Source organism: Polyodon spathula, chromosome 29, assembly GCF_017654505.1.
Source record: "Polyodon spathula isolate WHYD16114869_AA chromosome 29, ASM1765450v1, whole genome shotgun sequence".
In the NCBI taxonomy this organism is placed as follows: Eukaryota; Metazoa; Chordata; class Actinopteri; order Acipenseriformes; family Polyodontidae; genus Polyodon; species Polyodon spathula.
Genome location: NC_054562.1, coordinates 7,831,568 through 7,844,382, shown reverse-complemented (window position 1 = coordinate 7,844,382; position 12,815 = coordinate 7,831,568). Strand labels below are relative to the sequence as shown.

At 45.0% G+C, this 12,815-nt stretch overlaps 1 protein-coding gene across 1 annotated transcript in view; it reads left to right on the top strand.

Annotated features, from left to right (window-relative positions):
* Nucleotides 1–12,782, top strand: part of LOC121302353 (transcription factor 7-like 1-B) — a 34,854-nt gene extending 22,072 nt beyond the window's left edge. Inside the window, exons 5-12 of the mRNA XM_041232271.1 lie at nucleotides 6,333–6,465; nucleotides 7,091–7,193; nucleotides 7,960–8,043; nucleotides 9,002–9,145; nucleotides 9,779–9,938; nucleotides 10,875–10,982; nucleotides 11,129–11,183; nucleotides 11,934–12,782. Of these exons, the coding sequence (XP_041088205.1) occupies nucleotides 6,333–6,465; nucleotides 7,091–7,193; nucleotides 7,960–8,043; nucleotides 9,002–9,145; nucleotides 9,779–9,938; nucleotides 10,875–10,982; nucleotides 11,129–11,183; nucleotides 11,934–12,397 (1,251 nt within the window). The 3' untranslated portion in view covers nucleotides 12,398–12,782. The remainder of the gene's footprint in view (nucleotides 1–6,332; nucleotides 6,466–7,090; nucleotides 7,194–7,959; nucleotides 8,044–9,001; nucleotides 9,146–9,778; nucleotides 9,939–10,874; nucleotides 10,983–11,128; nucleotides 11,184–11,933) is intronic.
* Nucleotides 12,783–12,815: the final 33 nt, after the last annotated feature.

Genomic DNA, 12,815 nt, shown 5'->3' with positions numbered 1-12,815 from the left:
CTGGTAAAGTGATTGCCAGGACTCCAGAGAGAGAAAGAGTTTGTTCTTAGACTGAGCTCGGAGAATGAGAGAGGAGGAGTGGAGTTAGTATTGTGTTCCCGAGTCCTGCGTAATCTATGGCAAATATTAGCTGTGGTGTTTTTCCACAGGGATAAGCAGAAGGCAAATTTTAGATTATGGGTCTTTAAATATTTGTTCAGAACCATTCCTAGTCGTGCTACAGATTAATAAACAAGCGGTTTTAAACGCCTCAGTCCCTGAAACTCATCTCAACGGAAGGATAAAAAGCAGACGGTTTAAAGCATAATAAAGGCAGACTGTTTGTTTAATAAAGTCGTCAGGAGACGGCAAATCAGTAAAAAAAAAAAAAAAATTAAATCATAAAAATACTCCTGTTAATGGGTGTTGAGCGAAATCGACCCAGCCCGCCTGGGTCAGGATTGGGCCCTAGCAGGGCTTTGTGCTAAGAGAGGCAGAGGGCTGGTTAGCATTTCACTGGATCTGAACACTTCCGCCGAGAGGCTGGCCCCTCAATACATCAGACTGCACGCCGGCAGGAGAACAGGGGAGTCGTGTCTATCACAGCCCAGATGCTAATGAATTCTGCACTAAAAAAAATACAGAAAAATGCAAAACGGATCAGGTTACAGTACTTGAGGCAGATTTTTTTAGACTTTTTTAGCTCGGTGAATAGCGCCCTGGATAAAGCTCTTGCGATGCTGAATCGCGCTTGACCGTTCGCTTCTGTTACACGCTTTCCAGCAGGTGAGCTGTCTTCCAGTCGGTTGATTGACGGAGCCCAGGTGCTTGATTGACAGGCATGTTGAGGTAATCGAAGGCACACACAGCTCTGTTGATTTTTCGCAAGGAACCAGATTACAAGCTTTGTTTGTTCTGCAGCGGGTGTGACTTTGTGAAATCTGCACAGCCTCCCTTGTGCTGTGGCCCGGGTTACTCATTGCTGCGTTTCACTGATCCACAGGCTCGGTGTGTGCTGTAGTTTTTAAAGCCCATTCCATACCTAGAGCTGCCCAGAGCAGCTACAGCTGAGAGCAGTCTGGCCAAACTCAAGAGCTAGGAGGGTTTTGCTTCTGAAATCAGTAAGTCAGACGTTAGCCTTGTGTTTTTTTTTTTTTACAGCAGTAAGAGTACAGCTCTGGCCAAAGTTTTGCTTCGCCCTAAAGAATGAACTCCTTTTTGCTTCATTAAGTTGAATGAAACCTGCTGAATAATGTTACATTAACATATTGAATTACACACCACTTTTGTATATATATATTTTTTATATATACTTCACGAAAAACGAAATGTGAAACTTCTAAATCCAACATGAAATACTGTGTTACTGTTTTGGCTTCCGCTACTCTTTTGCAATGTTGTTGTCTTTGAATGCAGGATAACTAAAGATCTAAATTTTATGTTTGTTTTTTTTTGCTTAAAATTCTAAGAAATGCAAAACTTTTGGCCACAGCTGTACAGCATCAGGTAAAATATTTGTGTATTAAATATTTTTTTCTGTATACATGCTGTGGCGTTCGATTGAAGTTTGGTCTAACAAGGCTGTGGGTTTGCGACGGCAGTGAAGGGGTTAAGTCCGTCAGGCAGTGAGAGGGGAAACGAGAGTGACCGCAAGATTTGCGGGGGTAGCCTGCCTGGTAATACTTTTTTTTTTTTTTTAAAGCACTATACTATTTCGTGTTGGCAACACCCAGGATCTTTGTCATTCCCTCTGGGACGGGGGAGGTTCTTCAGGGTGACACCACCGCGATTTATTTTTAGCTGCCTGTGGAGAGAAAGAAGATTCCCAGTGTTGAGCTTTCCCAGGGATTTCGCGGGCCCCCAAACCCACCTGTGCGAGGATGTCCCATACCTGATTAGTCCTGCTTAGCTGAGGGTGTCTGAGAAGGGGGGTACTGGCTTGATCCATTTCTTCTTGTCCTTTTTTTTTTTTTTTTTTTTTTTTTTTTTTTTAGGGAGGGGGGTAATTTTGAATTATGATCTTTTGTTTTGCAGTGGAACGGATGAGATTAGGACATAAATCTCCTTCATCTGTTTTTTTAAGAATCCCTCAGTGTTCTGCTACATAGCTACCCAGCCCTGCATGAAATGATTATATGATGAATTATGAACCCCCCCCCCCTTGCAATTGTAGATCTCGTATTTAGGTTATTAACTCCTCGCTTGCTGTAAACCTGCCTGAGATTTATTTCCAGGTACAGCCACAACATCATTTAAAGCTTCAATCGTTGAACATTGAAGACTGTTGAGTACTGCACAGCACTAGGGAAGATAACGCTCTTGAATTTATTGTTTCAGTGCAAGAACCCAACGACCTGGATTAACCCTAATTTAGGACTGCCTAGTGTCTGCATGCCAGTTAATTAGGTTGTGCTAATCCGCCCTGAAGCGCTCTGGCTGTCTCATTAGTCTCATTGGGATGGTCTTTTTGTTGACTAGAGTGAAAATGTGTTAACTGTACTGCATGCAGAAGATAGCTCGCTCATTCATCGTAGTGTTATGATTCAACATGTTAGATACTTCCTAGTAGTTATTGTTGTTACTCATGATAGGGGATATCCAATCTTTTGCTGATTTTTATTTATTTTTTAACCCCAGAAGAAAAGCTGCATTCCCTCCTGAAACTGCTTCTAATATTTGATAGCAAGCTAAATGAAATCCCTTTTTTTGGTTATGCAGTGCAGGTACGAATATCGCTCCCTGTTTTTTTCTTTGTTTCCTGCTCTGAAAATGCATCCCAGTTTGTGTTTGGCAGCGTGACGGAGTGCTTGAGCCCGAATTCTTTGTTTTGGTACGTTCCCAATAGACATGTTGGAATCCGTCTCTTGGCGCTGGTGAACTTTTGTGTTTTGCTGTAACGCGATCTGCTCGCTAATTCGCTCCGCGGCGACTCTGGGTTTGTGACGGCTCGCTGCTGTTGCACAGATGTGTCCAGCTGTGGAGCCTGTAGTGAGTTTCTGACACCTTTCGTTACTGCTCTGTGATTCGGGGGGGGGGGTGTCAGTGCTGCCTCTTAGTGGTAACAACATAACACCCAGATACTGGGATAGGTATCTGATAAATGGTCAAAGTAAAACCATTGCAAAACCAGCTGGTATCGAATGCACAGTATGTGCTGCAGTAGCTTCAGTTAGTGGTCTTAATTGCAAGGCATTGAACTGTATTCAAATGTATTCATTTTTTTATATAACGCCTTTCACAGTGGAGCACCATCACAAAGCGCTTTACAAGATACGAGACTAGGGCGTGTGAACAAGCCTGTATCTTTAACCACTGGACCACACAGCCTCCATTATTACACGCAAAACCTCATGACAAACCATTCTGTTATTTCAATGGGCTGTGGGGTTATTTCTCAGGGTGATTTTATCGTTTTTATCATTTAAATATCAGTGATACCTACACACATACGCAATCGCTGATCAAATTCGATCTATATATCGATTGATTTGCTTCTGACGATTTAACCCAATAAGAAAAGGAAATAACAGCCTTCTGTTCTCTCTTAGAAGAGGAATGTGTGTTTTTTTAAACGCGTCCCTGAGACCTCTCGCAGTGTAAACGGGGATGCTGTGAAGGTTGTGTGTTGGTATTCAAACCCGTTAACCTGCAGTCACTGAGCAAACGCTGCGCTGGCTGGAGGAGCCGCTTGTCGAACTGGTGAGAGGAATTCGCGTTCCTGCAGGAAACACAAGACTGAGCAAAAATACCTTTAAACCCATTAAATACCAAATTCCTTTTCTCCATCAATATTCAAATCCTTTTGTTTTGGCTACAAACTGCTCCGTCCTGTTTTGAGGGCTGTTAGAAGCACCCATAAATCGGAGCAGTGAAATTTCACGCCGGCTACGAAGCTTAACCTGTCATCCCAAGAAATGGATCGTTTTGAGGGTTTGGTTTATTATTTTATATTGAGGCATTATAAATGCCTCTGGGCTGTATCTGCAGAATTACATTTAGACTACATGTGTGCTTAACAAAATTAGACAAGTTATCATAACAGCAGTTTTAAGAGAACATTTAAGTGACCTGTAAATATGTGTTAAAAATGACATAGCCTGCCCTCAAATGAGGACCGTGGCACGTCATGGTTTAAGGTGGGGGCGTGTTCATGTAATTAGGAATGATAGACTTCAGATTCTAATTGCTGGAATTTGTACTTCATCTGCATAAGATACTTTTTTCAAATTTTGTAGTCGTTTGATTGCGCCAGCTTCGCTCGATTTGAAAGTCAAACTCTGTGCCAAGCTTAAAACAGAATCCCCATTTAGTGAGCAATACAGTGGAATCGTTCATCCCTCCCAAAAGAAATGAGTAAACGGATCCTAATAATAAACCCAGATCTCCAGCCTGCAGATCAGTGCACACGCCTTCAGAACCGCTGCCTGCTTTTGTTCGCCGGCATTTTATGGATTGGGTTGAATCTCGGAAACAAACACCGCTGCGTTCCTGGACCCGGAGGGGGGGGGGGGGGGTGGGGATTGCAGGATTTCTTTCTTATTTAAACGAGGTACACTCATTAGCTCAAGCTGAAGCAACAACTGGGGGTTTCTCTTCTTCCTTTCCCTTTAAGCTCTCCTACAGACAATGGGAGCGCTCAGGGGCGCAAAAGAGCTGATTAATTTCCATGATCTGCTTGACGGACACTGTGTGTGTGTGTGTGTCTCTCTCTCTCTCTCTCTCTCTCTCTCTCTGTGTCTGGGCCATCACGGAACAATCACTGAACACCCGTTCTCTGCACGCTGAGAAGTGCTCCTCTACTCTCCTGCTTCAATTCAGCATCTCCTCTTAAATATTGCTTGTTTTTACACGCGTCTCATCCATCATTTCAAATTCCATAAAACTACAAGAAAGGACAGCACCGTTGCAAGCACTCGCTCCTGTAGACATCAGACCCGATCCCTGAACCATTCTGCCATTATCTAAACCCTTTTTAATTTCTTTATGTAAAATAAAATCAATTTGAATCGAATGATTACGTTTTTTTTATAAAGCACGCTTCTGTGGAACGGCCCGTGGATGAACAAGAAGCCACCGCTTCAAAATATTTTTTTTAAAGAGCTCTTGCTTTTTTTGTTTTTTTAAGGAACAAGCCTCCATTCTCCAGCTCTGCTCCCATGTGACGTTCCGGCCCGAACAAGCGTCTCATTCAGAGCTCTGACAACGGGGAAACCACTGCCTTGCTTTACACTGTGTAATGAAGAGAGAGACACTGGCTATTACTGTTATCATCTGCACATGCACCTCTCACCCAGGGACTGCTAGCATTCTGGCAAACTCCTGGAAACCCGGGCTGAGCGGCGAGGTTAACCCTTTGCTTCCCTTGCCTTCAGGAGATCCTTGGTACAGTCGGTCACAGAGCATTGAGATAATGGGCTGTATTCATATTTTTCTAGCGTGTTTAGAGGCGACATCGTCCTGCGGTTTAGAAATTACCACGTTCTCCAGTCGTGACCTGGTTTTATAATCAGTGTTGTTTTGACCGCTGCAGGGTTTGAGTTTCTCAGAGTGCCCAGCATTTCTTAGAAACTCGAGTTTAATATTCTTTTGGTATTTCTGAATTTAGCTCTGTTGTTGAGTGTTAGTTATGGATGACTGCCAGTGTTTTTTTTAACATCTTTTTTTCTGATGGGCTTGAGTTAATGACGCTGGTCTGTTTTTTGTTTTTTTTAATTTATTTTAAAACCTGACCTCACCCTCTCTGCCCCATCTCTTTCTTCTCTCTCTCCCTCCCTTTCTGCCCTGTCTCTCTCTCCTTTCTCTCTCTCCCCCCCCTCTTTCTCTTTCTCTCTCTCTCCACGTCTCCAGTCCTCTCCTCCTTGTAATGACCAGGGCTGCTCTTGGCACCCCGCCCCACATCTCCACTGTTCCTTGGTCTGTCTCCAGATTGCATCACACACGCCTCCCACACACTCCAGTGTTGTTTACTACAAATAACTGAAAAGTCATTGTGGTTTTGGGACTGTGTTTGTACAGGGGCGTCTCCTTTCTTTTCTTTAAGTAGTGGGTAAATAAAAAAAAAAAAAAAAAAAAAAAAACTAATTCAGTTTCCTGTACCCAGCAGACTTGTAAATAGAACAAAGTTTAAATCCTGTTTATTTTTTATGTCTAAACCCCTGAGGAAGAATTAAACTGGAAGTTTACCGGAAATGCTGTCTTTTTTTTTTTTTTGTTTCATCATTTCATATTCTGTGTTCTTATTCTTTATAGAGTTTGCTGGATGCCGACTAAACTTATTTGAATTTTAAACGTGCTTGTTGTCCTGTCGTTGACGCCGATTTGCTTCTCTCTTCTTCTCGTTTCTCTCCCGGCAGTCGAACAAGGTCCCGGTGGTGCAACACCCCCACCACATGCACCCCCTGACCCCCCTCATCACCTACAGCAACGAACACTTCTCCCCGGGCACCCCCCCCTCCCACCTCTCTCCAGAGATCGACCCAAAGACAGGTGAGACTGGAAGCTGGATGGAGCAGCACCTGTGGGCTGGCTCAGCGAGGAACGCCCCTTCTATGGTGCCCGCTTTGTTACCCACTTCTTCCATGTTCATGAAATATCTGTTCACACATGGGGCTGCAGTGCTGTGGTGGGTAGCGGCTGAAGGCGATTGGCGTGGATGGCACCCAGCATCCCGCAGCAAGTAAACTCTGCCAGGGCTCTCCTCAAAGTAGATTGGCTGGAATAGCATACCATTCATGGCATTCTACAATCGAGAATGAGGCCAAGCAGGTGTGGAGCACGCTGGGCACCTACAGGTGTGCTTTCGACAGTGACTTCTGTGCCAGCCACGTCGCCGTGGTCTTCCATTGCTACCTGCCAAACGTCACTGATCTGCAGCGCAGGGGGGGGAGGGGTGTGAACTGGTCAAGTTGCTTTTGTACAGCCTTGTGCTTTGGAAATGCATTAACCCAATGGATGAAGTTGGCTGATCTGCAGCGCAGGGGGGGGAGGGGTGTGAACTGGTCAAGTTGCTTTTGTACAGCCTTGTGCTTTGGAAATGCTGTGTCTGTGTGTGTTCGTGCCTCTGTCTGTCGTCAGGGTTACCCTATTCTGTCTTTCCTTTGCCCCTCTGCAGGTATCCCGAGGACGCCCCACCCCTCAGAACTCTCGCCCTACTACCCGCTGTCCCCCGGCGCTGTGGGGCAGATCCCGCACCCTCTGGGGTGGCTGGTACCGCAGTAAGAAAACCTTCCTTCCTTCTGTTCTCACTGTCCAGAACGACAAGCTGCAACCCTACTGCAGAATCCAAACCCCTCGCAGTGCATAGATTAGCATTGAAGTAATACCACAATCAAAACCAATACAGGAATACATTGTCTTATTTTTTTTTTTTAGGTGTTTTAATAATGTGCCAGGAGTCCAGGGTGTGTTGTATTTCACATTGTGATTTGGTTTGCCCTGTACTGCGTGTTTTTTTTCAGCATTGAGAAATGTGCTTGTGCTGTTTCTGGCAGCCTCCTGTCAGCGCTGTAGCAGTAAACATGTCGCAATTCATTCGCAGTTCTTTTTGGGGGGGGGGGGCAGGTCTAAGAAGGAAAGCTTGGTAATGCAGATGACGCTTGAGTGACAGCCAGTGCAGGGGGCGGCTCTCCTCCTGCCCCCTGGGGGCTGTATTGGCCTGAGGCTGTGCCTGCAGCCACAGCCGATCCCAGGCAGGACAAACCCCAGGAGACGGCCTTTTCTTACTGCCCAGTCGTTTTTATTTATTCCTAGCGTAATGCTAAATGACAGTCTGGTAGATGAAACCTCTCAACAAGTGTCTCTCGCAATATCCTTCATCGAGTTTCTTTTGTTTTAAAATAAATAAATGAACCAGATTTTAAAGTGTGTTTCTGATTCAGCGTCTGCCAGCGATTTTGCTGGATTGGCGCTCTGCTGTGCAGTAGGAATGTTGTCCAGATTCATTCCAGTTTGTCTCACTATGGTTCTCCTGGTCTTTTTCAGGCAGGGCCAGCCCATGTACTCGATACCTCCGGGGGGGTTCAGACACCCCTACCCAGCTCTTGCAATGAATGCGTCCATGTCGAGGTGAGTGTCGGAGCTGGGGGGAGTGGTCGTGGGGGGGGGGAGGGGCACCCCCCCCCTCCCCCTTGTGCTCATTTTCTTCCTTTCTTCTTTATCTTCCTTTCTGTACACCTATGTAGGGTTTAGATTTGAGGTTTTGAATTTTATACGCCTCTCAAAGCTGTTGACAGAATAGGTTGTCCTGTCCTAATACACGCACACGCACACACACACATTAATTCTAATATATTTTTTAAAACAACATGGAGAATCATGAAACATCTCCGGGAAGGGAAAGGAGACTGACAGTTCTGTTCTCTCTCTTCCTTTTTTTTTTTTTCTCTCTCTGAAGTGTAAATCTTAAGTGTTCCCTTGACCCAGTAGGACTCCCTCCACCAGTCTGTCAGCCTGCTCTCCCCCGGCTTCAAAACACATCATTTAAAAAGCCCTGACTGCCGATTTTTTAATTGCATTTTCTGCATGTTTTATTTTTAATTTCGGTCCTGTCCGCGGGTCTGTCTGTGTGAGATGGGTTGGGACCTGGCCTGTTCGTTTTAATGAAAGCGGCGATGCTGATTTTACTGTTAATTCCACGCGTGGTGGAGAGCGCACAGAGTTCTGAAGCAGAGCTCCTGAAATATTAATTGCAGGTCACTCAGACCTGCGATTGCAGAGATGCCTGGAACCTTTCCACAAGAAAACAGACGAGATAGAAAATAACAAACATTTTTTTTTTAAACAGTAAGCTAATTGGTGCCTCCTGTACGCCAGGCATTGCAGATTTTGTTTTAGATTTTTGTTTACAGTTTTGTTGTGGTTTATTTAGCTAGGGCATCTCCTGCATTTTAGGGTTAGGGTCCTTGAAGGCCCGATCAATCAGCTGCTTTTAACCCAGAAGAGCATTAATGGGCTGAAGTCCCTTCTCTGTGTTCTTACTGGTTTCATTCCAGTTTCTCATCTCTCTCTCTTGCTCTCTCCACAGTTTGGTGTCCAGTCGCTTCTCCCCCCACATGGTGTCCCATCACCCACACAGTCTTCACCAGACGGGCATCCCTCACCCTGCCATAGTCTCGCCCGCCATCAAGCAGGAGCCCAACCAGGGCCACCTGAGCCCCTCCATGCACCCGTGAGTACACCCCGATCACAGAGCCGAGCTGGGGCAGGACCCAGCATTGTGTACTGAAGGAGTGCTATCGACAGCGTTTTCTGTGCACCTGGAACCTCTCCGACGCTCTGCACTGGGGCAATCCATTGTGTGTGTTTACTGATTTAAAAAAAAAAATTAATGACATCCATAGCTGTGAAAACTGGCTGGTCTTCCAATAAGTGTTATTTTGTAAAGGCGTTCCTGCATAGTGCATGAAAAGAAAGCAGTTGGACAATGCAGCTCTGGCCAAAAGTTTTGCATCACCTAGAATTAGGATTGAGACATCATATGAATGAACAGAATTTAGATCTTTTATTCAACCTCAAAATTGTTGTAAAAGTCTACTGGAAGCCATAATAATAGTACAGTATTTCATATTAGATTTTGAACTGTTGTATTTTTCTATTTGTCAGTTTTTGGTTAAGTATCTGGGAAAACTACAAAGCGGTGTGTAATTCCACATATTAACATGACATTGTTCAGCAGGGCTCATTACTTGTTGCTGCAGAACTTCTGTCTGTAGCTGTACGTTATCTTTAAAGAGACTCTGGGTTTCGCATTCTTGATATTTCAGCTTCTCTCTGATCTGGGATTCTTCTCTGTCTCTCGCAGGAAGTCTCCCGCGCCCCTAAAAAAAGAGGAGGAAAAGAAACCACACGTGAAGAAGCCACTCAACGCGTTCATGCTCTACATGAAGGAGATGAGGGCCAAAGTGGTGGCAGAGTGCACGCTCAAGGAGAGCGCAGCCATCAACCAGATACTGGGCAGACGGGTAAGGGGGGGGGGAGAGAGAGCTGAGGAGAGCACGAGAAAGAGCTCCGGGAAACGAGACGAGATTCAAGGGGGCCAAAAAAAACCCACAGTACAATATCCAACCCACCGCCTGCAGTAAATCTGACATGACCTCACAACATGCACAGACTGTCACGCTGCGGTAACACCCAAATACCAATCCCTGGTTTTTTTTTTTTCTGACCATCTTTGAAATGGCTGAATTAGTTCCACAAAAGAAAGCGGGGAAATGCTACAGTTTTTGTACGCGTAAAGGGGTACGGTTGCCCTTTTGATATTTTTTTTAAATAATATTTATCAGGGGGCTGGTACTGCCGCGTTACTGATTATATTTGTGTTATGACAATTTCTTTCCCATGAGTTTCCATTGTTTTCCGGTCTTTTTCTCAATGTCGGGCTCAACGCGGTTTTGGAAAACGTTTCTCTATTGCAAAATGTCAAGGTGTTTTGTTTGCAGGGTTGTTTTATACATGAACTAAGAGCTTTTGATGCATCGCCCGAGACGGGCAAATTAAACTGCACAGCGCATTGACCTCGGTTTCATCGTGGACCATAATGTTCCCTACTCTGCTTCTTTTACAGCGGGCCATTGCTACCACTGTACTCGTCAAGCATTTAGAGTGCACTCTTAAATATTAGTGTTGCATGTCCTGTTAATACACACAAGTGTTTAGAAGTTGGTTTGGAATTGGGGGGTGGGGTGGGTGTTTAGTGTTTCATAGTCCTGACTGCTTCCCTCTCCTGTTTAAGATCGAGGTGAAACTTTGTTTGCCGCTCAATAAATGAACCATTCTAAGGAAATAGACTGGTTTTAGAAGCAGGATCTTGAATGGGGAATAGGGAGGGGTGAAAGGAGAGCCCCAGTCCTAACCCTTCGCCTGTGTCCTGTTTTTTTTTTTTTTTTTTTAAATCTCAGTGGCACTCCCTGACACGAGAAGAGCAAGCCAAGTACTATGAACTGGCGCGCAAAGAACGGCAGCTCCACTCGCAGCTCTACCCTGGCTGGTCAGCACGAGATAACTACGTGAGTATTCGCTCTGCCCACCGCTTGCGTGTCAAAGTAGCGTGCTGTGGAAACGTCTGCGTCAGGTTCCTTTTGGGTTTTTTTTTTTTTTTTTTGGTCTGTATTCTCTTGTGCTGACTTTTCTTTGCGCTTCTCTCCCCATGCAGGGCAAAAGGAAAAAGAGGAAGAGGGAAAAGCAGCAGCCAGATGGAGAGCCAGAAGGTATCTATTCACACTGCAGCGACCCTCCTCCCTTCCAAACCACGTCTACAATGTATCTGTTCACACTGCTGCGACCCATCTCACTTCCAAACCACGTCTACAATGTGTCTCTTCACACTGCAGCGACCCACCTCCCTTCCAAACCACACCTGCAATGTATTCCACACCAGTCCCTGTAGTTTATTTATTTTTTCCTGCATGGCGAAATATTTGTTTCAAAATGACTGATCGAGGCGTACAGGAAACACGCAGAGAAACGTTTGAAGCTCACGTGGACACCATTTCAAGCACAGTCTTGAAATGACTTGCAGTTGCTTCAACGGTTGCGTTAGTGTTGCGTCTGTAGATTTTCACAGCTTGCTTTCCCTCCTTGCAGTGTCTTTCCTCCACTAACCTATTTAGATTTTGCTGTCCTGTACTCTCATTTAGTAATGATCTACTAACCGTCTCTCCCCTCCTCTCTTCTCTGTTTGCACACACGCAGCCTATGAGATTCAGTGCTAGCATTGACTGACAGGTATGTCTAGTATCCTTCACCCAGAAGTACAGTTCAAACGAAGACTCTGCAGACCAGAGTAATATTCTGTATAATCCACTCCAGTGCTGAAAGTTGGTTTCACTTTCTCTTGGGATAACCAGTGTTTTAAATGTTGAATTAACTCCTGCTGACGCAGATTGTTTTTTTTTTTTTAAATGTACTGCAGAATCTAGCAGAGTTTCTTGCATATTTAAAATCTTTTATCCCTTCAGATCAATTCTCCTCGCGGAACAAGAAGCCGTGTGCACAGTACGTGCCTCCTGAGAAGACGTGCGACAGCCCGGCCTCGTCCCACGGCAGCATGCTGGACTCTCCCGCCACTCCCTCCGTGGCCCTGGCCTCTCCTGCTGCCCCCGCGGCCACACACTCGGAGCAGGCACAGCCGCTGTCCCTGACCACCAAACCAGCGGGTCAGGCGCACCCCCCTCCCCACCACTTCTCTCTGTCCAGCAAGCCCCGAGGCCCCTCTCCTTCCTCCACCCAAACCGGCCTCTCGCTGTCAGTTGGCTCTCCGGGCAGCCAATCTCCGCATATCCTGTCGCGGCCAATCCCCTTCAGCTCACTCCAACACGCCATGTTGACTCCTCCCGCTTCCTTTCATCAGGCAGCCCTCCATTCCCACCATGCATTGCTCCAGTCCCAGCCGTTGTCCTTGGTAACCAAATCAGCTGACTAAAAAAAGAGAATTAATGTTTTTTTTTAAATGCTGTATATTGCTTTTTACATTAATAGTTATTATTAAAGGACAAAATTTTAAAAAAATTACTGAAAGGAAGTTTTTTTTTTTTTATTATTGGTCAATATTTGACCACCAACTCCAATTTTTTTTTTTTTGTGTAAAGTTTACCACAGTTCATGAACGGGATGTTTTTCTTGTATTTTTGTTTCTTTTTAAATGCATTTATCCAACAGACTATGTAGAAAAAGAAATGTTTTCTAAAGGTTTCTTTTTAATTTAGTTAATCTTCGGGAGGCTAGTTGGGAGTTTTATTTCCAGTACTGAGTGTGTGAACAATCTTGAGAGACGTGTTCAATAAACCTTGAAATCCTCTTTTGTAAAACCCTGCGGTCTGCTTGTCTTCATTAACTCAACC